Source organism: Grosmannia clavigera (genome assembly GCF_000143105.1).
Source record: "Grosmannia clavigera kw1407 unplaced genomic scaffold GCSC_113, whole genome shotgun sequence".
Lineage (NCBI taxonomy): Eukaryota > Fungi > Ascomycota > Sordariomycetes > Ophiostomatales > Ophiostomataceae > Leptographium > Leptographium clavigerum.
The window spans coordinates 2,134,677-2,161,165 of record NW_014040831.1 but is presented as its reverse complement, the minus strand read 5'-3'; the positions used below and the strand labels follow the sequence as shown (position 1 = coordinate 2,161,165).

The window sequence follows — 26,489 nt, the reverse complement described above, 5'->3', positions numbered from 1 at the left end:
TAGTGAAGAACGGTGCAGAAATACAGGGCGGAACGTCCGAACACACGGACCACCTCCGCACTACCAAAGCCCCTCTCCTTTCTCCCCTCCTTCCATTTTTTCCCTTGCGATTCCGTGTTTATATTTTGGCTTCTCTGTTCGTTAACAACATCTGAGCGACGAAACGACGACAGCATCCGTCCTGGCCTCGAATATCCGCAGGCCGTCTTCGCCAATACCGTCAGCCCTCTTCAAATTTCGGAGACAGCGGCTCTACCAGGCTTAGGACAGCCGTTCCTGAAGCTCTAGGATCGTCCTATCCAGCATTTTATCCTCTGATCTGGCGGATGATTTTGCTGGCGGTCTTTCTGCATACTCGCCTTCCAATCTCCCTATTCACAGAATGCCCCTATGACAAGGCTCTGATATAATAGCGCACAGCACGAATGTCATTCAAGCGACGAGCCGCCGCCAACTCGTCCTGCTGAATCCTCCCCGCCAGGTTCCTACCCACATTTAACGCCCACCCTGCATCTCTTTCTTTTGGACACCGCCGTATCTCCTCCCATTCTCATTATAATTCACATTGCGTATTATCCCTCCACCACTGTCTGCCTACCTCCTCGCACTGACAAAGACGACTCAGCAATCATCGGCTACCGGTTTGTTTCGTCACGCGCCACTGCGAAATCGGGAACCGTCACAATTCTCGCCTATCTCGGCTACCCAAACAAAACCCTTTGTAGCAGTTGCCGCGCGTGAAGTCGCGCGGCCCCAGAGCAGCAACCATGAACGAAGACGACCGAATCATGGATATCTACAAGAAGATCGAGCGGGAGAAGATGTTGATCCAGGCAGCAAGCATGATGCGCCTGCAAACCAACAACGATGCTGTCCAATCAAAGCTCGACTCCCAGATGCGCGAAGGCCGGCGCAACCTGGAGTTTTTTGAGGAGAAGTTGCGTGAATTCCAAATGCGACGTCTCGGCCAGGGCATGGAAAACGTGAGCCTTGGAAGTGGCAGTGGCTCTGCAAGCGGCTCATTGCGACCCCTCAGCACCGATATGCACCCAGACAATGAAGGCCCCCCGGCCCCGCCGCCAAAAGACGCCTCGTCATGGGCAGACAATTCAACGCTGGCTTCCACCAACCAGCCTGGACGGCAGAGCGAGTTACAGTCTCCGAACTTTTCTGTGTCTCCCGCGAAAATGTCTATGCCCAAGGCGCGGCCCAACTTCACGAAGCTTGGTGAGCCTGCTTCTTTTCCTCTCCTCCTTTGATGTTTGCCCATGCATGCTATATCGCTGGTATCTTTCAGCCAACTGATAACTGTCAGATCTGATCAAATACGACACGCCCTACCTTGGTCCGAGAATCCAGCACATGCTATCGCAGATACAGTTCAAACTCAATGTCGAAGAGCAGTACTTGAAAGGAATCGAGAAGATGGTCCAGCTTTACCAGATGGAAGGCGACAAGAAGAGCAAGACCGATGCAGCCTCCAAAAAGGTCGAAAGCAAACAAAAGATTACCCTGCTGAAGCAGGCGCTGAGACGATACGAAGAGCTGCACATTGATATCGACTCTGCAGACTCACCAGATGGTATGCCAGTGCTTTTTGCAGCAGACTTCATGCTCATGGCTCTGTGTTGGGGCACTATACTGACTGAAACTAGATGACAGTGTCAACGTCGCAAACATGCGGAAGCCGCTTTCTGGCCAGCTGTCCATCCGGGTGATGTCAGTCAAGGATGTCGACCATGCGCCTACTGGCCGCTTTAGCCGCGGGCCCGAGTCCTTCATTGCCGTCAAGGTCGAAGACAACGTGGCCGCACGAACGAGGCTGTCAAGAACGGACCGTTGGGAAAACGAGTTTCACAACATCGAAGTTGACAAAGCGAACGAGATCGAGCTCACCGTATACGATAAGCCCGGAGAGAACGCCATCCCGATCGGCCTGCTCTGGGTCCGCATATCCGACATTGCGGAGGAGATACGTAGGAAGAGGATCGAGGCCGAGATCAACTCCTCCGGCTGGGTGTCCGCAGACAAGATGTCTCGCGACAGCGGCCGGGCCGCGCCACCCCAGTTTCCCACCACTCCGCAGACCCAATTTAGCCCGCCACCAAACGCGCCGGGGAGCTTCTCACCAACGCAGCAGCAGTCGCCCCAGACGCAAGAGGCCGGCGGTGAGTTCCCACAGCTGCCACAGCTGGCTCCCGAGCCAATCACCGGATGGTTCAATCTAGAGCCCACCGGGAAGATTCAACTGAGCTTCAATTTTGTACGCCAGAACAAAGACCGCCGCCCGCTCGACCTTGGTCTGGGCCGCAAAGGCGCCATTCGGCAAAAGAAGGAGGAGGTGCATGAGATGTACGGACACAAGTTTGTCCAGCGCCAATTCTATAACATCATGCGGTGCGCCCTCTGTGGTGACTTCCTCAAGGGTGGCGCGGGGATGCAGTGTGAAGACTGCAAGTACACCTGTCATGTCAAATGCTATTCGAGCGTTGTCACCAAGTGTATCAGCAAGTCGAATGCCGAGACAGATCCGGACGAGGAGAAGATCAACCACCGCATCCCCCATCGTTTCCAGGCCTTTGGAAACTACACTGCCAACTGGTGTTGTCACTGTGGCTACTTGTTGCCGTTTGGCAAGAAGAGCTGTCGAAAGTGTTCAGGTTCGTCGGCCCTGCCATTTCCCCTGCATGCCGCCTGCCGACATAGACTTACCTTTCTGCAGAATGCGGCCTTACTGCACATGCTGGATGCGCCCATCTTGTGCCGGATTTCTGTGGCATGTCGATGGCTGTTGCGAACCAGATATTGGAGGGCATGCGGACGCAGAAGAGCCGCCAAAAAGCCTTGTCCTTGAGCGACCGTACTTTACGTCCTCTGAAGCCGGGTCAGGCAGGCCAGCAATCGCCATACATGTCTCCAGGCGCGAGCCCGAGCCTCTATGGTCCTGGGGCGGCGTCTCCTGAAGCTACAGAAGCAGCCAAAGCGATGTATGCGAGCCAGATGTCGCCCAAGCACGCTGAACGGCCAGACCGCACGTCAAGCATATCCAGCTCGGCAGCAGCAGCAGCAGCGACATTGGCGATGTCGGGATCCATGACGTCTCCGGGGGGCACAAAGGGTGGTTCGGGCGGATATGGAGACCCGTATGGAGCATTGCAAACGTCACCTACCCAGGCATACGGTAGTGCGCAGCAGCAGCGGAAGTATAACCCTGCGGACTATGCCAACATCGGTGGCCAATATCCCCCAAGCCAGCCGCAAGCGTCGCAGATGATGCCGCCCGCATCGTCTGCCGCCTTGCAGCAGCAGCAGCAGATGCCACCGCAGCAGCAACACATGTATCAACAGCAGCCGACATCGCTCCAGCAAGCACCGCTGATGACGGAAGCTAACATCAAGCCAATGCTTCCCGAACAGGCGGCGGCTGCGCCGTCGTCGGTGGTTGACCTCGTGACGGGAACGGCGCAGAAGAAGCCTCTCCCATTGGCAACAGACCCAGGCACGGGTCAACGGATCGGACTCGACAACTTTAATTTCCTTGCGGTCCTTGGCAAGGGCAACTTTGGCAAGGTGATGTTGGCAGAGACGAAGCGAACGCAAAAGCTGTATGCGATCAAGGTGCTCAAAAAGGAGTTCATTATTGAAAACGACGAAGTTGAGAGCATCCGGTCGGAGAAGCGGGTGTTCCTCGTTGCGAACCGGGAGCGGCACCCGTTCCTGACCAATTTGCATGCGTGCTTCCAGACGGAGACGCGTGTTTACTTTGTGATGGAGTACATTAGAGGTGGCGATCTGATGTTGCATATTCAGCGGGGGCAGTTCGGCACGCGGCGGGCGCAGTTCTATGCCAGCGAGGTGTGCCTGGCGCTCAAATACTTCCACGAGAACGGGGTGATCTACCGTGATCTGAAGCTCGACAATATTCTCCTGAACATCGACGGCCACATCAAGATTGCGGACTACGGTCTCTGCAAGGAGGATATGTGGTACGGGTCGACGACAGGGACATTCTGTGGCACGCCCGAGTTCATGGCGCCGGAGGTACGTGTGGGCGGTAGTGAGCAATCGGCGCAGGATATGCTAACAATTGCGACAGATTCTGCTGGACAAGAAGTACGGTCGTGCAGTGGACTGGTGGGCATTTGGAGTGTTAATCTACCAGATGCTGCTGCAGCAGTCGCCATTCCGTGGCGAGGACGAGGATGAGATCTATGATGCGATTCTCGGAGACGAGCCACTCTATCCGATTCACATGCCTAGGGATTCAGTGTCGATTCTGCAGAAGCTGCTCACGCGGGATCCGGACCAGCGTCTGGGCAGCGGACCGACAGATGCGCAGGAGGTGATGTCGCAGCCGTTCTTCCGCAACATTAACTGGGATGACATCTACCATAAGCGGGTGCAGCCGCCGTTCCTGCCGACAATCAAGAGCGAGACAGACACGAGCAACTTCGACTCTGAGTTTACGAGCGTCACGCCGGTGCTCACACCAGTGCAGTCAGGTATGCAGCTTCTTAATTGGATGCTTCCGTTGTCTGGATATGTAGCTAATCATTCCGGTGCCGCTACACAGTTCTGTCGCAAGCGATGCAAGAAGAGTTCCGCGGCTTCTCATATACGGCGGACTTTGTATGAGGATGCTTGGACGAAGTAGTTCAAGGCAGCAGTTGTCGACATTCCGCAAGCGCGCACAAGCGTCAGTGGGACGGGGGAAAAGAAGAGGGAGGCTTACACGATGCTCGTTTTGTGTGGAGTGTGGCCTTAGTTCGGATCCGGCCCGGATGATTGGATGCGAGTGAAGAGGAGTCGACGTTGACGGATTAGGTGTTGGCAACGTGTCTGATTCAACGGATATTTTTTTATTCTGATATATTTCAGGGTTTCTGCAAGCAGCCCGTGTCTTTCGTTTCATTAATTTTGACATTCTTCTGACCGAGTGTGCTTGAGCCAAGGCTTTATACAAGGACTTATCGATACGAGGTATATGATAGATGACAGCAAGGGATTAATAGCAAATCTGGTGATGTTGGTGGGCCAGTCTCTTTCTATCTTGTTTTGTATGGCGCTCTGTCTATTTGTATATATGCATTATCGGCTTTTCAGTTTGCCCTCGGCAGCATCAGCTTTTCGTACAGGTCCTCGCACCCAACATATATACACACACGCGCGCGTATCTGTCTAGGACAAGCGCCAGACTAGCAGGGCAATGAAGCCGACGAAGCTGGCGCCTGCAGCGGCGCTCTGGGCGGCGATGAGCGAGACGTCTCGCTGGCGCAAGTAGACGGTCCGTTCGCTGCACAGGTCGGCGACCCAGGCCTCCCAGCGAGCCACGTCGACGGCCTGGGCGGCAATCAGCTTGGCGTGGTCCCACGAGCTAAGCCAGACGGGCAGGGAGAGCTGGGGGAGCTGGGGGAGCTGAAAGCGCTGGAAGATGAGGCGAAGGTGAGCGAGGCTGTAGGTGGCGGGAATATCGTCACGTGACACATCACGTGCTTTTTCTAGAGGGACGGTAGAAGCGAGTGCCTCTGTGAGGACGGGTGCTGCAGCATCGACGGGCAGCGACACGGAGGCCGAAGAGGGAGCATCGGGGATGGTGTCAGAGCGTTGGCGGATGTCATGAAGGACACCGGCGAGGGAGTTCTGGACGTCGGCGAGCTGGTGGCGGACGTCGTCGAGGACGCTAGACTCGGCCTCAGCGATGCTGCGCATGAGGCGGCTGCGGCGCCAGGGCTCGGCGAAGAACTGGAGGACGATGAAGAGGAGGACGTTGACCATCATGAGGCCCCAGGTACCCCAGGTGCTCTGGCGGCGGATGCGATCGCTCCAGACCTGTTCCTCGTGGTAGCGCTTGAGGATGCCAGCCGTGACGGCAGCACTGAGGCGAGACTCGGTAGCCTCGGCTTCCTGGAGGCGCTCGACAGCGCGGCCAGCAGCAGCCTCGAGTTCGTGATCGTGGCGGTAGAGGCCAGTGAAGCGCTCGAGGTCGGCGGGTGCCCAGGTGTCCTTGCGCGCGAGCAGTGTCGTGACCTCGCGCTGCGTCCCGGCTCGCCGCTCGTTGACGGCCTGGTATTCGCGACGGGCCACGTGCAGATCTGTCTGCGCAGCCGCCAGCTCCGACTCGAGCTCGGCATTGCGTGCCTTGATCTGCTCAATGGCCGAGTAGCCGGTCAGGTCGTTGAGCGTTTGCGACGCCACCAGCACGCGGCCCTGCAGCTCGTCCATCACCCGGCTAAACTGTGCCCCCAGCCGGGTTCGTCCCGACTCGGCCACCGATGGCAGCTCAGCATCCGTGACGAGGGTGTCGTCGTTGCGTGGCAGGCTGCTCTCGGCTCGTGGTGAGGCCTCCTTGTCCCGGCTGCTCTCGTCGACGACTTCTGTCTGCACTGCCTCTGCTTTTGCTTCTGTTTCTGCGGCCTTGCTCTCAACAGGCTCGGCTGGCGACGGCATGGCAAACGATGGCAGCGGAAACGGCAACGGCGGATACTGCTGCTGCTGCTGCTGTTTCTGCTTCTCCGTGCTGCCATCGCCCGGCAGCCGTGGTGGCAGAGAGCTGTACGATCGGTAGCCGTGACCCCGCGTCACCGCTCCACAGTCCGGACACGGCCGTCGGGACCACGGCTGTCGTGGCGGCATCGACACCGTCCCAAAGGCCTGCCAGCGATACACCGCGCCACAGCCGGTCCTAGCCACCATCCCCGACTTCGTGCTCGTTCCCCCAGAGAGCATTGGCCGTCGCCGTATGTTTGGCCTTGCCACTGCTGCCACTGCCGTCATCCAGCTCCGTGATGCCGTGCCCGATGGCCCGGCTCCCCACCATGCAGCCGCTGGTCCGGCCATGCTCGATTTTCTTGGAGCGAGCTCGTATCACTGGCCCGGTTTCGGGCTTCCTTCTCTGGCTGTTCTGTCTTTGTCCCGCTGACTCGGTCGTGTGCACAGATCTCTCCTTGTCTCTCAGGTCTCGCGCCCGCTACAGGCCGCCGACGGTCTCTGCACGACGCGTGGTGCCTTGCAGTCGCTCGGAGAATGAAAGAGTTTTGCGTCAGCCAAGATTCGGCTTCTAACATCCGCACTGCCGTGTCGATCGTCGTGTCAGCCCCAGCTCGGAAGCAACGCGTCCGGCTGTCAATTCTGTGCTGCCGAGTCGCTGCAGCCTCGCTTTGTGGTCTTGCCGTTACCACCTCCAAAATAGCTCACAAGGTCCCCTGAATATCCGGTAGTGCTGCCGCACTTGCTCGGCTTTCTCGACAGCTGCACTTGTCGGCAAAAACCGCCTAGCAGCCCACCTTAGGGTTATTCTGCCGGTTCATCAGCTCACACCGCCTTTCCCAACAGCAACCGTGCCTGCAGCTGCTCTGCCATGCACCTCGATATGGTCACGATTGCGAAGCCGCTTTTCTCGTTTGATACATATATGTCTATTTGGACGTGCACTCACACACATACACACACATTCCTCCGTATACTTCTGGGTATCGCGTGTTGGCCTGCCATTCTAACCCTTCCAGCAGTTTCGTTTCGGCTTGTTGTGCAAAGTCCCTCAGGAATCGACGACTGCTCTTGCACGTCGCTGCTTCGCCTGTCCTATTGCCTAGACCGCTGTCCGTTTTCAGCTCGCCGGGATCCCAGTCCGCGACATCTGGTGTATCCATCTCTTCTCTTGTCCTCTCGTCCTCTGGTCCTCTGGTGTCTATTTGACATTGGCCAGGATCATTTGGTCGCGCGCCGACGCCCGCTTGGCATCCTTGGCCTTGCTGTGCTTCCGCCGGTTCTCGTCCTTGCGCTTGATCGACTGTAGCATCTCCCGGTTGATGTCCTGTGCCTTCTTGACCACCTTGGGCAGATGGCGATGCCGCAGGATCCGCCGCACCTCCGGCATGTGCTGGTACCGCTCCTTGAGCGTCGCGTCGTACTCGAGCTTCGTCTTCTCTGCCGCCGACTTGATGCCCAGACGCTGCGACGCGTTGGCCCGCCAGAGCCGCACGTTGCCCTCGTCCGAGCCCGTCAGGATGTAGTTGGAGTCTGGCGACCAAGCCACTGCCTGCACCCGGCCTTGCCGCTTCGTGTGGTAGATGTCGCGGCTTGTGCCCTGGTCCGTCTTGAACAGCCGGATCGTGCGGTCCCAGGAGCCGCTGACGAGCTCCGTGCCCGTCGGGTTGAAGTCCAGAGACATCACCGCGCCCGTGTGGCCCTTTTGGATGTTGCGCGAGCGCTGCATGTTGCGCATGTCAAACTGGGAGCAGCAGGTCAGCAGGATGCAACGGAAAAAAGAAAAGACAATAAGAAAAAAAAACAGCAACGCACGTGGTAAATGTTGTAGTCCTCGCTGCCCACGGCAAAGTTCATGGCCTCCTGCGGGTTCCACGCCAGATCGTTGCACGCAAAGTTCAGCACCGTCTTGTGCACCGGCATTGATGTCCGCAGGTCGAAGAAAACCAGGCTGCGGTCGCTGCCGCAGGTTCCCAGTATGCTGGTCTCCACCTGGTTCAGCCGGATGGCCGTGATCGTGTCGACCGACTTGGGCCACTGCAGCGTCTCCGTCACCGTCGGTGTTGGCCGCGACACATCGTATACGAATATCCGCGATGACCCAGACACTACGGCCGTCGGTGTGGTCCGGTGGCTCGAAACCGACGTGAATGCGCAGTCGCCGAGACCCGACGTCACAGCGCCCGTTGCTGTGTCGATCACAGAAATGTTCCGGTCCGTACCGCACTATAGAGCATGACGGAGATCTGGTAAGCAAGAGCTGTGTGTGCACATGGGAGAGGAGCAACTTACGGAAACGAGGTACCGTCCGCTCTGATTCTTGATCCAAGAGATGCCCTTGACCATTCCCTGCCGCGCCTATTAGCAAACTGCACGCATGTAAGCGCCACAATGACAAGAATGAAAGGTGCAAAGTACCTCGTGTGCTTTTGCCCGCTGCGTCTCGGCCCGGGTTGACAGGTCCCAGACCTTGACAATACCGTCTGCACTTGCTGAGGCGAGTCGGTCTGTCGTCTCCACGTCCTTGGCCAGGCAGTACACGCCGTCCTGGTGGCCGGCTCCCAACTGCGCTATGAACGGTGCCGCAAACATGCGGTCCAACTTGGCCGCCGTCAGAGCTCGCGTGTACTCTCGCGCCTGCTCGAACGGGTGCAGGGCTGGGTCATGGTTCCGCTGTTGGTGCTGCGATGCCGCAGGCGCTCGATTCAAGACCTTGACTTTCTGCCACACTGTTAGCCTCAATATAGGTCTCTAGGCTCCAGGTCCTTCCATCTGGTGTAATTTCCACTTACCATGCTTCTTGTGCTGTTGTCGGGCAGGTCTTTGCCTTTGCTGGAACAGACAGAAAAGGAAGCATAAAAAACACGGCAGAAAAATTGTTATCGTCTTTTTTTCGAACAATCAATAGTGGGGCATTGGCTGTATAAATAATATCACGTGATACGTACTGACCTGAACTTACTCATCACAGCAGCGCGCTTAGCGTGCTGATAACCCCGGTTTGCGTTGCTCGATCACATCGAGTAATCTGTCTGTGTCCCCCGCAAAACACTAAACGAGCCTTATCTATCTAGCAAGTTTGCCCGTATAACCTCCCTGATGGCCCGCCAATCACAGTACATCTTGCCGCGGGATCGACGTATTATCCTTTATCGGAATGCAACTATGCTCCTTCTTACCTGCGTCTAATGAGGTCTTTTCTCGCTAGAACTCGAAGGACCTCGTTTTTGACAAGGTGCTAACGGCGTCTCCGAGCCCTCCTTCAGCTAATGATGCTACCTTGAGCATGTCTCAGCTGGGAGGCTGCACGAGAACACATTTATCTTTGATCACTCGCCACTCTGGGCCATCTATGTGGGGGGAAGGAGAAAGAACCAACGCTGTTGGACAGACGGTGTGAACGGACAGACAACACTGGCCAGCTCGAGTCTTGGAAGCAGATAAGGGTGCGGGAAATAATGCCAATTCGACAGCAGCAGACAATGGGTCCTCTGCCGATCGTGACGCAGCTCCCAATTGAGGTTGCCAGCACCGACAGAGCGTTATATAGGACGGCGCAGCGCCCAGCACAACTTGCATCTAAGCACTGGTCTTGGAGTTGGCTTCGTCAACAGACACAGAAGCTGCCTGTACTGCCGGCCCACTCGCGCCTGCTGGGATACACGCCTCTTGCTGTAACCGACGCGGACCTACAAGAGGCCCCTGCAGACGGCCCGTCCACCATGATCTTTCAACGCTTGGTCGAGAAGCTGGCCGTCGATGCCGAACCAGGCCTGACCACGGCCCAGCTGATGGTACGTTCTCGTGTAGGCGCTCGACCATCGGACAGGACTGACACACACAGCTCACGAATAAAGACTTGAAGCCAGTCGAGCCAGAGCGGCGCCAATGGGGATCCTGGAATTTTGTCGCGTTTTGGATCAGCGATGCCTTCAACATCAACACTTGGATGATATCATCGTCCATGGTCGTCTCCGGCCTTTCGTGGTGGCAGTCATGGATCTGCGTCTGGGTTGGCTACCTCATCGCCGGCGCCTTTGTCTGTGTGACTGGTCGCATTGGCGCCACCTACCACATTGGCTTCCCGGTCGTCAATCGCGCATCCTTTGGCATCTGGGGCAGCTTCTGGCCGGTGTTCAACCGTGCTGCCATGGGTATGTTCTCTGACACTTCTACTTCTTGTTCTGTTATATTTCTGACTTTAAAACAGCTTGCATCTGGTATGGTGTGCAGTCATATATCGGCGGAAAATGCGTCTACTTGATGATCCGAGCCATCTGGAAGAGTTGGGTATGTGTCTATGAAGCCATGGCTTCTCGGTCTATTGCCTTACACCGACTAACTGTCCTGGCAGGACCGTAATACCATTCCCAACACCTTCTCGGTGGATTCGGGCACCACCACGGCAGACTACGCCTCCTTTTTCATCTTCTGGCTGGCCTCGTTGCCGGCTATCTGGTTCCCCGTCCACAAGATCCGCCATTTGTTCACCGTCAAGGCCATCTTTGTGCCATGTGCCGGCATTTCCTTCTTCATCTGGGCTCTCGTCCGGGCTGGTGGTGCCGGCCCCGTCATCCACCAGAAGACCAGCCTCTCGGGATCCACGCTCGGCTGGACCATGGTCACCGGCATCATGAATTGCATCGCCAACTTTGCCACCCTCATCGTCAACGACCCCGACTTTGCCCGCTTTGCCCCAAGAGGCCCCGTGACGCCTTCCTCCCACAGCTTCTGACCATTCCCTTCAGCTTCGCGCTCACTAGCTTCATCGGCATATTCGTCAGCTCTGCTTCTGTCGTCATTTACGGCGGCGAGCCGATCTGGGACCCGCTCGATCTGCTGGAGAATTTTATCGACGACGGCCACTCCGGCCAGCGGTTCGGCGTTTTCATCATCGCGCTGGCCTTTGCCCTAGCCCAGCTGGGCACCAACATTGCCGCGAACTCCGTCTCGGCCGGAACGGACCTGACGGCCCTCATGCCGCGCTTCATCAACATTCGGCGCGGCGGCTACATCTGCGCGCTCGTCGGCCTGGCCATGTGCCCCTACAACTTGCTCAAGTCGAGCAACCAGTTCACGACGTACCTATCGGCTTACTCGGTATTTTTGTCGTCCATTGCCGGCGTCATGGCGTCCGACTATTACGCCGTACGTCGTGGCTACCTCGAGGTTCGCGAGCTCTACGACGCCCGCAAAGATGGCCCGTACTTTCACACCGTCGGCATCCACTGGCGCGCATACGTGGCGTACATTGCGGGCATCTTGATTAATGTGGTCGGCTTCGCCGGCGCCATCGGCCGCAAAGTGCCTGCCGGTGCCATGTACATCTACCATCTCAATTTCTTCTGCGGCTTCCTGGTCGCCTTTGGCATCTACTGGCTGCTCTGCTACATCAAGCCTATTCCAGCCTGTAGCCCAGACGGCCGGTGGATGGAGGTGGGTGATGCAGTCAGTGAAGACTACAATGACAACGATGCTTCCGGCTACCTGGACGAGGAACACGGACAACCAGACGGTAACAAAAGGACTTCACGTAAGCGCATTGTGCAGTTTTGATCAGCGAGACTGATATTAGTGCTACGTGAGGTTTGTCGGAAGTCGGACGATAAGAAAGAGAGGTATCAATATGTCGTACACAATGATAGATACCCCTAATAACATCGACCTAAGCTCATACCATCAAGAACATGCCCGCTTCGGAAATAGAAATGCACATTACGCAGAATTGAATATTTGAGCGATTTGGTTGACGAGGTTCACGCGTTCTAAGTCGCTCTTCGGGTGCATCTCAAGCAATATACGATGAGCACGCCCACCCGCTCAGTTGTCGAGCATAAGCGACGTGACGCACTCAATGGCAAAGCCAAAGCTGTGCGCATACCAGCCGGGGCCCCAGTAGCTGAGTTCGATGTTGTGCGGCGCGGCCGCGAGGATGCTGGTGTCGATGCGGGTGCTCTTGGGAAAGGCCGCGGCAAATTCGTCGAGGTGTTCAGCGGTTGCATGCCAGTAGTGGTCTCTGCCGGCGAGAGCGAGCAAGATGGGCACCGTGACGTGGACGCCCCATCGCTCCCTCCAGGTGTCGAGCCAGGGATGGCGCAGCGAGGCGATCTCGGGCAGAGGCATCGGGTGGTCGAGGCGGTCGGCCTGGGCGTAGACCTCGTCGGCGGCCGTTCCAGGCAGCAGCAGCGTGCTGTCCTTGACGGCGACCGGGATGCGAATATGCGACGGAGGCGGATCTGGCTGGGTCGGATGGCCACCGGTGGGCTTGAGCTGCGTGCCGAAGCCGGAGAGGACGAGGCCGGCAAGTCGATAGTTCGCCGGCGAGGCGGCGGCCTGGGTGGCATCGAGAGCGTGCAGCGCGGCAGCCACGATAGCACCCGTGACTCCAAAGCTGTGGCAGTGCAGGACGATGCCCTTGCAGCCATTCGGAAGGCCAAACTCTAGCCAAAGCGCCGGCAAGATGACCCGATGCAGCAGGGTGCCCCATTCGGCTGAGAAGTCGGAGCCCTCAGGCACGGGTGTTACTGGCGTCGTTTCGCCGTAGCCGGGACGGTCAATGGCCACAAACGGCACATCCAGCGCACTGCTCAGCGTCTGCGCCGTGCACGTCGGTGTGGCATCAAAGTAGCTGCTGCTGTAGCTGCCGCCGTGAAGGCCGACCACGAGAGGACGGTACTTTGGCGGGCAGGCCCATTGGGCGGGCGGTCCATGCACAGTGTGCAGTCCGGATATGACGGTGCCGTCCAAGAGCGTGATCTTGAAAGATTTCATGGATGTCAAGATCTAGGCTAGAACCAACAGATGCGAATAGAGGCCAACAAAGTTGAGATGGGTGCTTGTTGCACTATGGCCGGCGAACGACCACCCCGTCCGGTATCCATGGCTGTCACATACCCGTATACCTGCATATACGTATTGTATTGTACACACGTCGTAGTATCTTGGGTCCGCAGGAGCAGGTATCCGGATATGCCCCGGCACGAATACAAATGACCAGATCGTCGCAAAACTACCGCATGGCAGGAAAAGCGGGTCTACTGCGGGCTGTCGAGCAGTTATAATTCGTACATAGCCCTCCAGTGTGGGGACATAACTGGCCAATGAGCTGTCTGAAATATATGCCCAGGCCAAAGCTGTCTCCATGATGCGGTCTTTTTTACACGTCATTTTACATAGCAACGCCGATCAAGACCTACAAGCGCAGATGACAGCACTAACGACGACGCCGTCTGGGACACCAGAGCAGACAGAGCGGGAAGGGCCGACAGAGCCGACAGAGGCATCCGCCCCAGCATCGCCTCTGGAAGAGCCTGCAACCAGAGAGGACTCGGTCGATGAGGACAACTCGCCGGGAGCCTCTGTGGACAATGATCCACCGGTCGGATCCGACGCTGAGCCGGTCGAGCACCACATCCTTGCCGATGACGAGTCGACCGACGAAGGCTTAGCGTCCGAAGCAGCCTCGGCCGGCTCGACGTCTCTGGCGTCGAGCGTGCGCGACTACCATTTTGAGAACAGCCGGCGGTACCACAAGTTCCAGCAGGGACTGTACCAGTTTCCCAACGACGAGCCGGAACAGGAGCGTGAGGACATGAAGCACACCGTGGCCATCCACCTGCTGGGCGGAAAGCTGCACACGGCGCCGCTCGAGAACCCGCAGCGGATCCTCGACATTGGCACCGGCACCGGCATCTGGGCTATAGACAGTGGGTTGCTCCCTTTCGCCTGGGCTACAGGCTTGCTGATGACAGCACAGTGGGCGACGAATACCCCGAGGCCGAGGTGACTGGCATCGACCTGAGCCCGATCCAGCCGCAGTATGTGCCGCCCAACGTGCGGTTTTACGTCGAGAACGCGGAGGAGCCGTGGGTCTACGACAATGACACGCTCGACTTTATTCATCTGCGCAATATGTCGACCGCCATTAAGGATTGGCCAGGTCTGTTTCAGCGGGCGTTCCAGTATGTTTTTTTTCCGCCTTATCCTTTCTTCTTTCTTCTTTCTTCCTTCTTTCTTTTCTTTCTTTTTTCTTCTTCTTTTTTCTGCTTTCTTCTCCCTTTCCTCTCTCTTCCTTCTCCCCTTCTCATCCAACCCACAGGGCCCTCAAACCCGGCGCTTGGATCGAGCTGCCCGAGTTCCGCTGGGAGTACGGCTGCGACGACGGCACGATGCCCTCCGACTTCACGCCGCCCCAAATGGTGGCCAACATCCGCGATGGCCTGGCCAAGTTTGGCGTCGACATGCACGCCACGCGCACAAACCCAGACCGTCTGCGCGCCGCCGGCTTCGTCAACGTGAGCCACGACGTCAAGAAGGTGCCGGTCGGCCCCTGGGCCAAGGACCCGAACCTCAAGACCATCGGCCTGTACAACCGCAGCGTCATCTACGACGGCCTGCAAGCCATCACCGTCGGGCCCTTTACTCGCGGCCTCGGGTGGAAGCCGGAGGAGGTCGAGGTCTTTCTGATCCAGGTGCGGCGCGACCTGAAGAACCCGTCTGTCCACTCGTACGTCTACTTCCACTCGCTGCGCGCCCAAAAGCCTGTGTCGAGCTGAGCTTGAGCAGAGCTGAGCTGCGGCTCTTGTACATAGCACTGGCATCACATATGTATATTTTGCTCTTGCGAACCGTCAGATCCTCGTAAATAATGGAAGGCTATCGTTGAATACGCGGGCCTCAGAAGTGGCTGAGTAAGCAGGCCTTGAGAACTGTCAAAAGAGAATTCAGACTAGGCGAAGAAGTCTATATTCAAAGGAGAGACCCGTAGGCGAGACTTTGCAGTAGACAAACGGGCTCTATTTGTGTTGCATAGAGCCATCACTCAAAGAGCTCATGGATCTTTCTTCGAGCACTATCTTCAACAACCCCAGCACATATATTAGATTCAAACAGGGAAACACAAGAGCTTTGCATAAGTATTCATTTTCTCCCCCAATTGCGCTACCATCGATTTCCGGCATATCTGGACATTGGGTATACAAAGAGCACAGCATCGGATCTGGCTTCATCTTACAACAAAGGAACACAAAAGCGAACGCCGTTCAGCCTGGGCTGTCCTGCAGGCCATGGCGACTTGGCAAACTCGTCGTGGTCCATACGCCGCCCTGAGCCAGTTTGACAACGGCATTGCGAGTACAAAATGGTAAATCCCCCAACTTCATAGCTGCCATGTCATCAGCGCTCGTCGTCCGGGTGGTATGCGTCATTCCAGCCCGCGCTGTCTCGACCACCGTCGCGGCCAAACGAGCCATGCTGGGGGAACGCAGCACCACCGCTGCCACGGCTATCGCTGCTTCCCGCTCTGCTGTGCCGCCAATCGTCGTCTGGTCTCGATCCAAACGACGGAGGCCCTGGTCGCTGGCGCTGTCTATGTTGACCGGTATCGCTGCTACTTCGTCCATCTCGGCCACCTGGAACGGCCGGACCACGAGACTTCCAGTTCTGGCCGGTATAAGGTCGCTGCGGCTGCGGCCCACCATCATGGCCGTAGTCATCGTCATCCACGGCATGTCCCCGGTCTGGTCCATTGTACATGCCACCAGCTCGCGAGCCCCACGGCCCGCCACCACCGCCGCCACCACCACTCGGAGGAGGAGCCATGGGATCGGCGTGCATCCAATTTTGACCGCCGTTGCTCCCGAAACCATATCCATAGCCAAAGCCAGGGCTGTTAGGCGGCATTGGTCCCGCCATGAAGGGTGTTGCAGGAGGACCAGCATCGCTCCAGACTGGAACCCATGGCGCCTCGTTGGCGCCAAATGGTACACCCATTCCCATGCCCATTCCCATACCTCCTCCCATGTTCATGCTTGGACCCATATTCAAGCCTGGGCCCATATTCACCCCTGGGCCCATGTTCAGGCCCGGGCCCATATTCATACCCGGGCCCATGTTCATCCCAGAGCCCATATTCATCCCAGAGCCCAGATTCATCCCAGAGCCCAGATTCATCCCAGGGCCCATATTCATCCCAGGACCCATGTTCATACCCGGACCCATATTCATGCCCATGTTCATGTTCGGCGGAACGTTGGCGCTGCTGCCTCGACCGCGGCGTGGTGAGAATGGATTCGGTCCTGGCATGTTCTGTTGCTGAGGCTGTGGTGGGCGGAAGAAAGGGCCCTTCCGCGACGCCGGAGGTGGCTGCATTGCTGCCGCCTTCGAGAGCGGTGGCTCGGGCGGATGAACAGGCGATGGTGGTGATGGCGGATACATTCTCTGTGGCTCTGGGGAGAATTGTGATTCGCTGTCGTCCCAATTCGATCTACCGTCTTCAGTGCCGTGCGTGTCTCTGTATCTATCTGTCTCATGACTGCTTCTCGAGCTGCCGCTGCTCAGGTTGGATGGTGCGGGGGATGGTGTAGGTGGCGTCGGCGGAGTGGGTGGCGGGGATTCTGACATCGACGACGGTGCCGAGTGCTGCGAAGAAACCGCACCTCGGGTCGTGTTGGTGTTTGCGTGCTTCTTTCTCCTCCGGTTTCCGCTGGTGCCGTTGCCAACACTAGCGGCTGCTGAAGAGACCGGAGAGTGGAAGATAATCTCGGTGCCACCATCGGACCTGTCGCTGCCTTGGCTCTCATCTTCGTGCCCGTTCAGACCGTAAGCACTGCTGATGTCATCTTGTTCGTCGCTGTCCGACCTTGACCTCCTATTGACCCTCCTGGGCTGTCGGCGCCTGCTGATCTCCAAGTTTCCACCCCCAGAGGCTACCTCGGGGTAGCGTAGTACTTTTTCAAGTTGCCTGTCATCGTAGTCCTCGCTGTCTGAGACGGGGCCGGCAGCCAACTGTTTTCTTGGCGGCATGACGCCTCCACGAAACGGAGCTTCGGCTGACTTGTCCTTGCGCTGGCCGTGCAAAGCCCGGCGGTTGATCCCTCGGGTGTTGTCCTCTTCATAAGCCTGAGATTGTTTGGACCTGTTGTCGTTCTTGCGGTGGTACGATTGCTGCACAATATTGAAACCAGCCGGCTGGAAGAAGGGACCGGGCTGCCCCGGTATGTAGGTTGCCATGTCAGAGTAATCGCCATAGGTGCCCGATGTCTGATATGGCGACGATGAAGCAGGCGATGAGCCGTAGCTGTTTGTGGAAGGACCAGGGCTGACGAAGAAATTGTCGTCGGAATTGGGATATGGAGGTGGAAGATCATCCTCTTCGAGTCTTTCATTATGCCCTTGGAAGGGCCTGTTTGCCATTTCAGACGCCTTGGGCGTTTCAGGAATCGTGGGTTCAACGTCGAAAAATCTGTCTGTCGCCTCCTTTTCATCCGCCACGTTATTGTGCACCACTTGGCGGGCATCCTTAATGGTCTCCTTACGGGTCTCTTCGTAAACAGCATTCTGAACCTCCCTCTGGACCTCCTCATGAATCTCTTCATGGATGTTCTCCAAAGTCACCCTATTACGGCCTTGGGTAGCAGTCTCTTTTAGAACTGGCACCTCCCCGCCTTTCTCACTAGGCCCCAATATCGGAGCTTCGGGGGCATCTTTCAGGGTGGGTTTACCGACACTTTCAGCCAGGACGGGCCGGGACAATCCAGCCTTGTTCTTGCCCTTCTTTTTCTTCGAGCCTGGAACCTGAGAGATGGGTGGTACAGCGACAGGCGGTGAAGTGACAGGTGGTGGCATGACAAGAGGTGCGATGGAGTCCTCAGCTTCCACAGCCGGTGCCGCCTGTTCCTGTTCGTCGACAGCCTGGGGATGCGATTGATCTTCAGGTACATACACAGCCTCCTGCAGAAGCCAGCTGACCGTTGTGGCGGGGAGATGGACCAACGGGGCCGGTTCTGAATCGGCAGGACTCAGGTGGCTATGGATGAAGTTGTATATCCAGTCTGCGGCGTCCAAATTTTCCGACGGTTGGCCCTTCGCTCTGTCCTTCTGGGCCGTAGAGAAAAGCAGGAGACCGGGGCCCGATGGCTCATCGTCGTCACTTGCATCGTCGTCCAAGGCGTCGTCGATTTCTCGTACATAGGTGATAACAGCCTGGCAAAGCGTCTCAGCCGTGGTCTGGTAAATTCTTCGGCGTACCGATGCGCCAGCACCTGTATCTGCGGGACTGCAGACGACGAAGGTCAGGACAAAGACAAGGGGAGGAGCGAGAAGGAGAGGCCTAAGGAAGCAGGATACGGACCTTGCCTGTACAGTAGACAAGCGGATAGTGGTAGCGGCGAGAGCAAGCGTGTTCTTCATCCACTCCATCTCGGTCAGACGGTCGGCAGCATCGGAGCCAGGAAAGAGGGCTATGAGGCGGTCCAGCTTGCTGGTGCCCTTTTTGCTTCGCTTGCGGCTGTTGCTCTCACGCAGCTGGGACTGGAAAGAAGTCTGAACACGGTGGATCCGGCTCACGAGGGCACTGATGTGTGCCAAAAAGGCCTGGGACAGACATATTCGCTGGTCCTGCAACTGGAGAGCTAAGCTCAGGTCGGCAAGCGCCAGATTGAGGTTGGTGAACGCTTGTGCGATGCGGTTGATCTGATGTTCAAAGCTGCGGATCTCGGATGCAAGAAGAAACAGGTCCTGGGATAGCTGGATGCCGAGGGCGGCTGCGTCCTCAACGCTGGTCGCGACCGGGTCCATTGTCGAGAGAGGGGGGGTCAAGGTTGGACTTTCGGTTGGGTCGATGCCCAGCTCAGAGGTGGGCTGAGAGACGGAGAAGAGACGTGAAAACATCAGTAGTGGAGAAGAAAACTCCCATCCTGATCCTGATCAGGATCGATGGGGTTTTCTCGTTGTTGGGCAGGATAAAAGGAGCAGAACAGCAAACGCATCGATCGGTGCTGCATGCGAGAGGGAAAGCGTCCCGCAGATAGTTGCAGTGGAGCCGAAGCCAGGTGATTTTTAACTATTTCTTTCTGTGACTCGTAATCACCCATGCAACACCCCCATGTCGAGCCGTTTTCTTCACTCTACACCAGTCTTGCGCAAATACTCCTCATGAGCAGAGGGGGGGGACGCATCAATAGGGAACAGCCAACAGGATATGAGACGGTGGGACCCGAAACAGAATGTTGGAAATGGCTTGGGCTGCGCTCATTTTCCCGCGATTCGTGAGTCCAGGGAAGGCCATGACGTGGCGAATATCTCAGGACAAGGCAAAGGAAGCAGAGGAGGCAGAACTGCGCCTGTCCAATAGACAGACGGCTATACGGAGTATGGAGAGTCGTTTTATCTTTGCATAGTACTCCGTAAATCGCTTGCATTTGAGCTTGTATGTATGTGTGGCGTGCGATAATGCATGTTGAATGGGCATCGATGCATAGGAATGGACGTATGGTTGCAGCCAGCAGAAACACGAAACACTTGTGATAGGATAGGGGTGAGGGGTTCTTGCTTCAGGCGGGAGGGGCTCTTTCCCTACTAGGCTTTCCTGGCTCTGTGTCCAATCATACAGTACGTGCACAGAAAGTGCGGTCCGTTGGGTGGAAATGGCCCATTCAGGAAGGCTAATAAGAGGAAGCCGCATGCAGTAATACGCGGGCAGCATTGTGATACGGCGTGGAGGCCACTTAAATTGTAATTCCTCGTGATCGACCAGTCACTTTCAGCAACCAGAGCTACCTGCATGGCTTGTTTGGCCGAGACTGCTAGTTCCAGAATCCCAGAGCCCTACTGGCCAATAATGTTAAGCCAATCGTGTCTAGGGTGTTGGCAGTGTCCTCGAGACTGGTCTCATTAATGGGTCTCGGCTTCCAGCCGATAAAGACCCTTGGCGTTGCAGATGGTGGCCATGACGACGCGTGAGGCGGGCCACGGGAAGTCAGGTTGCGCCATGGAACGCACATACGGGGTGGTAGGGATACTCATCAACAATGCGGACACTACAGCCATGTGTCCGTCCGTGAGGCTCTTGGTAGTGGCCGTGGATAGACACCGGTGCTGAGAAAGACGGAAATGAGTCTTCTTATGTCGACAACAACGAGGTCGAGCGGCGAGTCCTGAGCGGCGGCCTGATATTAGTTCTCACCCTTAACATCATCCAGAAAAGACCTACGTGAGTTCGAAAGGAATTTATGAAACTTTGAGTGTAGATCTTACATGGATCTTCCACCTATCTATCCCTATACCACTCAAATCCGCCTGTGTCATTTGCCTCACAGAAGAGCCATGGTTGCGAGATACCATTCACCCTTAAGACAGGCCCGAGGACCAGATATACAAACCATGAAGTATGGCGATGGCGGCACCGTTGACTCTCTATCAATCAGGGTCGCAGTCATGAAAGGCCAATCGCTTGGTGACAAACGTCACTTTCAAGGACGGAGTGTGCGTGATGTATGACGAGATCGTCGCAGATCGCAGGGCAACCCAGAAGCTCAAATTTCTCATTCAGCAGCCCGTTTCCACAAATGATACTACGATACCTTTACGGAGTAGCTTTGACGTAAAGAGGTCGATGCCACATATGCGTTATTGGACAGGAAGCAATGATGCTACAGCCGCTCGTGCTGGCGATTTTTTTCACTGTTTGCTGCACCTGTGCCGCGAAATAGTGTGAGATAAGCACTACAGGGACGGGCAAAACTCGGGGGACTGCTAGACTACGTGATAGCAAATATTCAATTCAGATCAACTCGGCGCAACTCTACCAAGCCGGCAAGTTTCACTGGAAGGACACAGTCGACAATCTATCAGGACATGCCCAACACAATCCATAGGAAGGACCAAAGATGCAAAACCATTGGTTTTATTTGTACTTCCGATCCTACTCGGCACCCCAGAACGCCAGTATAATGAATCTGCAGCACAAGGTGAAGAAAACAAGAAAACGACAGAAACAAACAAGGAGCATGAGAAGTGGCAGGCGCGTGGATATGAACATGTGGGCCGAGAGCCCGACAGAGAGACCGACCCGACGACAAAAGAGTTACTTTTTCATCCCCTGTCTGATCAGATGTCCAGCGCCTTCTTTGCCGCGCTCTTCTGCTTCTTCAATTTTGCCTTGTGCTCTGCAATAACCTTGTCTAGGCCGCTGTCGTTGCTCTCAGGGAGCTTGGCCTTCTTGGCCGGTCGGTCCTCCTTGGCGGCAGCACCCTTGACGGCCTTCTTGCCCTTCTTCTTCGTCTGGACGTCCTCAGCCTCGGCCTTGTCCTGCTCCTCGGCGACGCCAGCGCCAAAGGTGCCGGCCTCGTGCTTCTTTTCGTCGTCCTTGTCGTCGTCGGTCACTGCCTTCCGCTTCTTGCCCACGTTGGCCTTCTCCCGGCTGGCGGCCGCGGCCGCCTTTCTTTGGTTGTCTTCTTGGCCTCGATCGCCTTGGCCTCCTCCGACCCGTCCTGGAGCACATCCGCACCGCTGACCCAGAGCACGTCCGTCTGCCAGATCGGCAACGCCATCGTCCGCGGACCCTTGATGAAGAGCGCCTTGATGTTGCTCCATCCCTTGGGCACGTGCTTGCTCACCAGCGCCTCCACGACTGCCTCCACGTTGGCTGCCAGGTGAGCTGCCGGCCAGCCCGCGCTGCCCACCCGCACCGCCGTGTTGGTCGACGGCGACAGGCTGATGAGGACGGAACCGATAGCCCGCTGGATCTCCGTGGCGATCTGCGCGGCCGAGCGTGCCGTCGACGTCGCCTCCTCCACTGCCACGGCTCTCTCGTCCGTGCCCGCCGCCGTCTTGCCGCCGGACGCCTTCTTCTTGGGTGCCTTGGCCCGCTTGCCGTCGGCACCTTTGGCCCGCGCCTTTTGCAGCACTACCGGGATCGGTCGCTTCGCCGTGCTCTTATAGAACGTCTTACCTAGGACGCTGGGCAGCCGGTTGACGATGCGCTCGTCGGCCACAAATACGTCGTGCTCCGCAAAGAGCTTCCTCTGCGCCTCGTAGGCCTTGAACTTCTTCTGCAGGTGCGACAGGTCAATCACGCGGCTAATTCGCTTGCGCAACTCGGCCGGGAACTCGTCCGATGCGACAATGTTCTTGTACGCCCGCTGCGGGTCCGCCGTGATAATGCAGATCGTCGACTCCTCATCGGTGTTCAGAGGGTACGGCACAACCAACTTGCTGGGCTGCAGCCGCCGTGAGTCGTTGACGTGCTGCTTGGTTGTGAGCGTCAGCCAGATCGGCGTCTCCGCCGTGCTGCCGGCCATTCCCTGCTCTCCCTCTCCATCGCTCTCGTCCAGCAGGTTCTTCTTGCCCGACTTCTCCTTCTGAGCCTTGGCAGATTCCTTGATGTGGCTCAGCAGAGCTTTGGACGCCGTCAGCACCTGTTTTGGACCGTTTCCCTTGGTCAGCTACATCGTCGTATTATCAGCCACAACTCTGTGCAACTTTGCCTCACCTGTGCCGCATCTAGTGCCAGCGGTGCAGATGCATCTGCCGTCGCGATATCCTTTGAGGCAGACATGATTGCAAAGGCCGATTGAGTGGTGTTGCTGCAACGATTCTGCCTTTATGCCTCGAAACCGTGTAAGTTTTGCGGGGCGGAAACAGCAGATGAAGCCGAGAAAAAAAAAATCTACCAGTCTACCACCTTTTCTTTCTGCCAGGCGGTGTAGAAATACTTGACCGGCATAAAGAGGTTTGGCTGTTGGCGGTGTGCAGAGCGATTAAACAAACCAATCACGTAGCTTCTGGCACAGCCTCGTCATATGTGGATCCCAGATGCGGGAACGGCATCATTGACACAATCAGAGTGGCTGGGCAAGGTTGGCCAAGCAGCTCGCGTTTTCGTGTGGGGGCTACTATTTTCTTTTTTCACCCATTCTTGAGCGCCTCGCACTATTGGCCACTCCGTATATTCCTGACAGCCGGTCTATATCCGCGCGGAATGAAAACGTCCAGCGAGTGGCCTGCGCAGAGTACTCCGTAAAAGTATCTTCTCCTCGGTCGATTCCTGTTCCTGGAGAGTAAGCCATACTCCGTAGAAAAGGGGGCAGTAGTAGACACGCCGTCATAGGAGATAGTCCTGTCGAGTGGAGGCTCGGAGCAAAAAAATGAAACTTCGGAGACCCGAAGGAGCGGGAACGGAATAGAACATATGTCTGGAACCCGGAGACCGCTCTTTCCCATCGGACACAGCCCGCATGCATGCAAAATTTGCAGCAGAAGGTTTCTCCAATTGCTTCTCACTCACACCACAGTGGGATCCATCCACATCGTGACAGTTAGGGTCTAGTAGGGGCTCGGCGGCTAAAACTCGTGTGCGGAGTGAGGGTCCGATCGGTGGCCATTGGCACTGTCACGACGCGCTTCTTCGCTCCTGCCTCCGGAAATGGATACGAAGCATGGCGCCATTGCCCCGAGTGACAGTCTGCCCCGTTTCACAAATTCTGCAGCAGCAGTTGTGCAGCCTGGCGTGCTGGTGGGAGACACGTCGCCTACAGGGCGAGGGTGCTGTAGCTTAGAGGACAGGCCCCTGAAAAGACGCGTCCTGTCCGCCCAAACGCCCCCGAAACTGTACCGCATAAGCCTGCTGGCGCTAAAACGCCAACGCGGTATGTCTGTAGGTTGTTCCAGCGCGTCGTTCCCACTTGGCATCCGAGGAAATGAGATAATGACCGCGTCTGGAAAGGGAACCTCCCTTTCCCCTACGCCCCCATTCTCTACATTAAATTCGTAAGCCGACCTCTTGGCCTTCACAAAAGCGGTCCTTCTGACTTCTGCATAACGTGGGCAGACTGGATCCTTTCTCTCTCACACTTTTTATCTTCTTGCTCCCATTGACTCTCAACATTTGCGTCACCGCTTCATCTACGTGCTCAGCTTACACGTATGTGGCTGCGCGGAGACGCGAAGAAAAACTCGGACAATAGCCAAATAGCGAAACTCCACCGGTCCTGGTTGGGACGCGCCTTTTCCCTCTTTATCTCGTGGCCGACCGGCAGTAAAACTAGACTTCCTGCCTCTCCATATCATCTCGTCTGACCTGCTTCTTCCATTGCTTTCTTCCCTACCCCCTTTCTCTGCTATCTGGCCTGGTCATGCTCTTGTCAACACGTCGGTGATATCACATCTACACACAGCAACAATGGACTCCTCGCCTAGAAACAAGACCGCCGAGAACGCTCTGCCTTCGGTGGCCGGCGTGAAGCGTTCGGCACCGACACTCCTTCCACCCTTCGAACCGCTGTCCTCCTCACCTGGACTGCCACGGCTCGTCAAAAAGGCACGGGGAGGCTCGGCAGCACCCAGTTTCAACAATGCTCGCACCAAGTATCCCACGCCGGTGCCGACGTCCAGCACAGGCATCCTGTCATCCTCGCCACCGCAGCGTGGCGGACCACGTCCTGTCTTGCAGCGTACCGCGTCTACCTCGGAGCGTGCTCCCCTGGGTGTTGTACCGACGGCCGAGCTGAACGAGAACGGCGAGACAATGCTTATGGGCCGCTCCAGCAACTCCTCGCACTACCAGCTGTCCGCCAACCGGTTGATCAGCCGCGTTCACGTCAAAGCACGATATGTGCCGGCTGTCGAGACCCTGGAGCCAAACCGAGTAGAAATTGTGTGCTGTGGATGGAACGGACTGAAGCTGCACTGCCAGGGGCGGACATGGGAACTGGGCAAGGGCGACACGTTCACGAGCGAAACCGAGAACACGGAGATCATGCTAGACGTGCAGGATGCCCGGGTCCGTATCCAATGGCCCAAGAAGGATCGCAATGAATTGCTTGGCGGCATCTCCGACTCATCGTGGGACGACTCTCCGCGCTCCAAAATTGTGGCTAGACGCGTTCCTGGCACTCCAGGCGCCCCAGGTGCATCGCCGCTGCAGTCCAGCCCCCTGCGTGGAGCACGTATCGCGTCGCCCGTAAGCCCGACGCCGGCCGGTATCCCGGCATCTGGAGCTAGCCTGCAAGCCCTGTTGGCTCAACAGCTAGGCAGTGATGGAGAGGATGAAGACGATACCGGCCCGGCAATCCAGATTTACGAAGATGGCAGTGCCGACGAGCTCGAGCTGCCGGTGAAGGGACCCAGCCCCGGAGACGCGAGCTTTGCAACGGACGTGATGGACAGCTTCTCAAGCGAATTAAGCGAGCTCCCTTCAGACGACGAAGACAACAACCAGCACGACCAGAACAACGACGACGACCTCGACGAAGAAAACGATCCGATTATCCACTCCTTCGGTCCCTTTGGTGCGAATCTGTCCAGCCGCTTCGCTTCGGTAACAGCACGCAGCCCACAGATTGAGAGGCCACGGCTGAGCCGCATTCTGTCGGAGGACGACCTGACTATGACCGCCAGCTCCAGAGAGGCCGATGCCGGTAAGAAGGGCATCCGACGTCATCCGACAACAGGCAGGTCCTTGTCACCGCATGCACAAAAGCAGGAGCGTGATCTGGCAACAGAAGACTTGGACGATGTTGACACCGACAAAGCGCTGCTAACAGACGGTGTGGGGCTGGGAATTTCGGTTGCCACTGAGAACGCCAGCAGCCTTGCGTCACCAGTAATTAGCAGCAATGTGGACATTGACACGGTGCGAAACCATCTGATCAACCAGCTCGCCTTTTCGCGTCTGTCGTCGAGCCCATTGTCTACGATTATGAGCAACCTGCCGGCAGAGGAGCGGCGCGACCTGACACGCGATGGATTGCGCTACATCATCGATGGCACCAACTGCGTCGGCGTGATCCTGCGGCAAGGCAAAGATGCTGCTGGCCAGGCTTTGGAGAGCGAGTACTACTACATTGCCGATTTCGATGAGGACCTGTCTCGGAAGGCGGTCATCGATGGCCTGCGCAAGCCTAGTTTGCGAAACTGCCGCAAGCAGCACAAAGTAAGACCAGGATGCCATGATATGCTAGTAGAAGTGGCTCGAGATGTGGGAAGATTAGTGACTAACACTGCATGCAGCAATACTACTGGAAAAGGCCACGAACTCCGTGAAGTGACACCGATGACAGCCCACGAATCCTCTACCCCACATTGCACTGGATTCGGGGAGCCGCGACCTTTCCGTTTGCACGAATATTTTTTTTTGGTCCTCTTTATGTTTCTGTTTCCTTTCGACAGCTGCGATTCATACCCCCCTTTACTTCCCGAGTTGTTTTGTTTGTTGCATAGTCTGA

At 56.8% G+C, this 26,489-nt stretch overlaps 9 protein-coding genes across 9 annotated transcripts; 4 read left to right on the top strand and 5 right to left on the bottom strand.

Annotated features, from left to right (window-relative positions):
- Positions 1-767: 767 nt before the first annotated feature.
- CMQ_3752 (protein kinase c) lies at positions 768-4,635 on the top strand (the record flags this gene model as incomplete). Its single annotated transcript, XM_014319690.1, has 6 exons — positions 768-1,227; positions 1,316-1,582; positions 1,656-2,660; positions 2,723-4,041; positions 4,097-4,502; positions 4,574-4,635. 6 exons carry the CDS (start codon positions 768-770, stop codon positions 4,633-4,635), a joined length of 3,519 nt encoding a protein of 1,172 aa, XP_014175165.1.
- A 543-nt stretch (positions 4,636-5,178) lies between these two features.
- Positions 5,179-6,837, bottom strand: CMQ_3800 (mitochondrion biogenesis protein; the record flags this gene model as incomplete). The annotated part of the gene is made up of 1 exon (XM_014319738.1): positions 5,179-6,837. The coding sequence occupies one exon, from the start codon at positions 6,835-6,837 to the stop codon at positions 5,179-5,181; it is 1,659 nt and encodes a 552-aa protein (XP_014175213.1).
- An 850-nt stretch (positions 6,838-7,687) lies between these two features.
- CMQ_4233 (small nucleolar ribonucleoprotein complex subunit) lies at positions 7,688-9,281 on the bottom strand (the record flags this gene model as incomplete). Its single annotated transcript, XM_014320171.1, has 5 exons — positions 7,688-8,230; positions 8,302-8,712; positions 8,779-8,844; positions 8,905-9,207; positions 9,279-9,281. 5 exons carry the CDS (start codon positions 9,279-9,281, stop codon positions 7,688-7,690), a joined length of 1,326 nt encoding a protein of 441 aa, XP_014175646.1.
- Positions 9,282-9,968: 687 nt separating this feature from the next.
- CMQ_3595 (uridine permease) lies at positions 9,969-12,042 on the top strand (the record flags this gene model as incomplete). Its single annotated transcript, XM_014319533.1, has 5 exons — positions 9,969-10,280; positions 10,331-10,640; positions 10,697-10,776; positions 10,841-11,152; positions 11,215-12,042. 5 exons carry the CDS (start codon positions 9,969-9,971, stop codon positions 12,040-12,042), a joined length of 1,842 nt encoding a protein of 613 aa, XP_014175008.1.
- A 264-nt stretch (positions 12,043-12,306) lies between these two features.
- Positions 12,307-13,257, bottom strand: CMQ_3973 (uncharacterized protein; the record flags this gene model as incomplete). Its single annotated transcript, XM_014319911.1, has 1 exon — positions 12,307-13,257. The coding sequence occupies one exon, from the start codon at positions 13,255-13,257 to the stop codon at positions 12,307-12,309; it is 951 nt and encodes a 316-aa protein (XP_014175386.1).
- A 433-nt stretch (positions 13,258-13,690) lies between these two features.
- On the top strand, positions 13,691-15,041 carry CMQ_3375 (methyltransferase type 12; the record flags this gene model as incomplete). The annotated part of the gene is made up of 3 exons (XM_014319313.1): positions 13,691-14,192; positions 14,243-14,447; positions 14,585-15,041. The coding sequence occupies 3 exons, from the start codon at positions 13,691-13,693 to the stop codon at positions 15,039-15,041; spliced, it is 1,164 nt and encodes a 387-aa protein (XP_014174788.1).
- Positions 15,042-15,660: 619 nt separating this feature from the next.
- Positions 15,661-19,062, bottom strand: CMQ_3598 (uncharacterized protein; the record flags this gene model as incomplete). The annotated part of the gene is made up of 1 exon (XM_014319536.1): positions 15,661-19,062. One exon carries the CDS (start codon positions 19,060-19,062, stop codon positions 15,661-15,663), a length of 3,402 nt encoding a protein of 1,133 aa, XP_014175011.1.
- A 2,310-nt stretch (positions 19,063-21,372) lies between these two features.
- On the bottom strand, positions 21,373-22,822 carry CMQ_3970 (ribosomal protein l1; the record flags this gene model as incomplete). The annotated part of the gene is made up of 3 exons (XM_014319908.1): positions 21,373-21,755; positions 21,827-22,682; positions 22,757-22,822. The coding sequence occupies 3 exons, from the start codon at positions 22,820-22,822 to the stop codon at positions 21,373-21,375; spliced, it is 1,305 nt and encodes a 434-aa protein (XP_014175383.1).
- Positions 22,823-24,445: 1,623 nt separating this feature from the next.
- On the top strand, positions 24,446-26,307 carry CMQ_3511 (transcription factor; the record flags this gene model as incomplete). Its single annotated transcript, XM_014319449.1, has 2 exons — positions 24,446-26,197; positions 26,275-26,307. 2 exons carry the CDS (start codon positions 24,446-24,448, stop codon positions 26,305-26,307), a joined length of 1,785 nt encoding a protein of 594 aa, XP_014174924.1.
- Between the last annotated feature and the right edge of the window lie 182 nt (positions 26,308-26,489).